General features: G+C 36.8%; 1 protein-coding gene across 1 annotated transcript; it reads right to left on the bottom strand.

The window, feature by feature from the left end:
* Positions 1-1,055: 1,055 nt before the first annotated feature.
* Positions 1,056-2,609, bottom strand: LOC106877423 (zinc finger protein 271). The gene has a single exon (XM_014926321.1). It carries the CDS (start codon positions 2,607-2,609, stop codon positions 1,056-1,058), a length of 1,554 nt encoding a protein of 517 aa, XP_014781807.1.
* Positions 2,610-3,761: the final 1,152 nt, after the last annotated feature.

Below are 3,761 nucleotides of genomic sequence, written 5' to 3'. Positions count from 1 at the left end.
GTCCAACCCATGCTAGCATGGAAAGCGGACGTTAAACGATAATGATGACTTTACGGAAATGCTTTCTCTCAAAAAGCACATTAGTAAAATACAAGAAAATAAACCAAAAGGAAAGGTTTCCAGTATATTTCCTCATAGTAAATATTCACAAATATCTACTTGTTAGTGGATTATGTGTTTAGATTTATAAGAAGGGTTTCTCAGGTTTCAGGGTTAAAACCCTTCTCACCACTGTGTAATTGGTGCCTTTTTAAGTCTCTCTTAGAATCAAATTATTTCCAGCATATTGTTGTTGTTGGCATTCCATCGCTTACGACGTCGAGGGTTCAAGTTGATCCGATCAACAGAACAGCCTGCTCGTGAAATTAAGTGCAAGTGGCTGAGCACTCCACAGACACGTGTACCCTTAAAGTAGTTCTCGGGAAATATTCAGTGTGACAAGGCTGACCCTTTGAATTACAGGCACAACAGAAACAGGAAGTAAGAGTGAGAGAAAGTTGTGGTGGAAGAGTACAGCAGGGTTCGCCACCATCCCATGCCAGAGCCTCGTGGGGCTTTAGGTGTTTTCGCTCAATAAACACCCGGTCTGGGAATCGAAACTGCAATCCTATGACCGCAAGTCCATTGCCCTAACCACTGGGCCATTGCGCCTCCATTTCCAGCATATATCCTCATGGTAAATATTCACAAATGTCTACTTGTTGGTGGATTATAAGTTTACATTTATAAGAGAAGGATTCCTCGCCTTTTTAAGCTTCTGCAAGAAACAAATTATTTCCAGCATATTTCACAATGATAAAGTCATTTTGCAGTGTGAATGGCAAAACTAAAGTCCTGTGCAAAATATTCCCCAATCGCTATTAGATACAAAAAGACATCCCGTACATATTGCAGTGGAAGGGTTTTGTCATCTGTGGGTATTCTTTGAGTATGATAAGTCATTGTCAGACACAAAAGTTTCCCCAAATTTTTCAGTGGAATAGTTTTTTTTCTTCAGTACTTTTCTTTAACAGTTTTGCTAATTCACTGTCAGATACAAAGATTGCCCATTCATGTCATGGTGGAATAGTTTTATCTCCAGTATGTTTCTTGATGTGCTTTGTTAAATCACTGTTAGATACAAAAGACAGCCCACACAAGTCACAGTGGAAGGGTTTCTCTCCTGTGTGTATCCTTTTGTGTATTACAAGATAAGAATTTTCACGAAACGATTTCCCACAAGTCTGACAGTGGAAAGGTTTTTCTCCAGTGTGAATTCTTTTATGTGATTTCAAGTGACCATTAGTGACAAACGACTTGCTGCATATCTCACATTGGAATCGTTTTTCACCAGTGTGTGTTCTTCGGTGAACTGAAAGACTAGAGTTGTCACAGAACGACTTTCCACATATTTCGCAATGATATGGCTTTTCTCCAGTGTGAATTCTGTTGTGTTTTGTTAACGTACTTTTTATCATAAACGATTTGCCACAAATCTCACACGGATAGGGTTTTTCGCCACTGTGTATTCTATTATGCCTCTTTAAATCACAATTTGTAACAAACGACTTCTCGCATATCCCGCAATGGAATCGTTTATCTCCAGTATGTATTCTTCGATGAACTACAAATCCAGAATGGTCAGAAAAGGATTTGCCACAGACTTCACACTCGTAAGGTTTCTCTCCAGTGTGTATTCTTACGTGTTTTTTCAAATTACTCTTAAAAACAAAACACTTCCCACATATTTCACAACGATACATTTTCTCTCCAGTGTGTATATTTCGGTGACGTAAGAGATGGGAATAATCACAGAACGATTTCTCACAGATTTCACAAAGATACGGTTTTTCCCCAGTGTGGATTCTGCTGTGCCGCTTCAAGTCACTATTAAAAACAAAAGACTTTCCACACACTTCACAGTGGAATATTTTCTCCCCCGTGTGAATTCTTCGATGAACGACAAGAGTAGAATTATCAGAAAACGATTTCCCACACACATCACAGTGATACGGTCTTTCTCCAGTATGTGTCCTCTTGTGAGATGTTAAACTGCTGTTACAGACAAACGACTTGCCGCATATTTCACAGTGAAATAGTTTCTCTCCGGTGTGTATTCTCCGATGAACTACAAGAGTAGATTTATCAGAGAACGACTTCTCACATATATCACACTCATAAGGTTTTTCTCCGGTATGTGTTCTTTTGTGTGCTGTTAAATTACTATTACAGACAAAAGACTTACCACACGTTTCACAGTGAAACAAATTCTTTCCAGTATGAATTCTTTGGTGACGAAGGAGGCTAGACTTTTCAAAGAATGATTTCCCACAAATTTCACAGTGATAGGGTTTTTCTCCAGTATGTATCCTCTTGTGTTTTGTTAATTTATTGTTAGAAACAAAATCTTTCGCACAAATCTCACAATGATAAGAGTTTTCCCCATTATGAATTTCTTTATACGTATACGATTCACCTTCAGGAAATATTTTCTGGTAAATTTCACTGCAATGTCCAGGAATATTTCTCTCTAACGATGTTTGTTCAATAATTGTTTCACTGCATAAAGGTTTCTCATCGCTGTGTGTCTGTGTTACTGAATTAATAGAGTTAAAAGTGTCCAATTCCATATTAATTCTACAGAAATTCTTTAAAAAAAAAACTAAGAGAAACGTCTGCAGGTATCGTCTCTTAAAGTTTAGTCTCTTGTCTTGGATATCGCAATACGAAATAAAAGTATAGTTTCGACTTACAGAGGTTTCTTTTACTGTTTTCTTTAGTGTTTGTGTGCGACAGGATATTATCCAAGTGGAGCTCACGCTGCCGCAGACAGAGGCGCGTCGATTTTTCGGTAAAGAAATTAAAAAGTGTAAACATGACGTTGTAAGATTTGTCGATCAAAAACTCGACATTTGTCTGTATAACCTTCTCTTACGTGTTAAAAAGTGAACCATGTGTTCTATTGTGGTAATCCAAATAATATTTGGGCGATCTTTCGGTACGACCCTTAAGCGATCCTTATTTGTCCTGACCCAGTAAAATAGGGAACAACCAATTAACAATGTAGTTTGAGGATGAAAGGAAATGATAAACCACGAAGGGGATGAAGCACCAAAGCTGAAACATAGTTCACCTTATCATATCCACAAACATTAATGTTTACTTTAACAGGACACAATTACAACAGGGAATAATTAAATTACTTCTACTAATTAGAAACAAAGTAGCCGGTGTAGTCGATAATTACCCTTTCAGAATAATCCCGGTGTCATAAGTTAAAAGTTCCTAACGTAATTTCATATCTGAAACATTCAGAAACCCTTTCATTATATTCATTTACTCCTTAAATTGAATTCAACCTGTTATGAATAAATAAAGAGAAAATTTTAAATGTTAACTTGGTCGTATAGAAATTAAAGTAGGGAAATTAGTTTAGTATCGAACTTACTAAGTTAGTAATTACTTCGCTTTTTTCTTTTGTAATTAAAAACTAGCGTTATTGATAGAGTAATAAGACGTACTTTCGCCCCCTCCAAAATATTTCAAAACATTACCCTGGGTCCTATATGCGACGTTAAACTTCAAACCCCTGGCCACTGATAATCCAAATATACCATCTTAGGCTTGGCTACTCCATACTCAAACGCAAGCTACTTAATTCGTTGCCACCCGTATAGACCACAGATTTATCCATGCAACCAGCTTCATGTCCTTTTGTTTATATGTTTATATGTTTATGTTTATATGTTTATATGTTTATGTTTATATGTTTATATGTTTAT

Source organism: Octopus bimaculoides, chromosome 29 (genome assembly GCF_001194135.2).
Source record: "Octopus bimaculoides isolate UCB-OBI-ISO-001 chromosome 29, ASM119413v2, whole genome shotgun sequence".
In the NCBI taxonomy this organism is placed as follows: Eukaryota; Metazoa; Mollusca; class Cephalopoda; order Octopoda; family Octopodidae; genus Octopus; species Octopus bimaculoides.
This window is presented reverse-complemented; position numbering and strand designations above follow the sequence as displayed.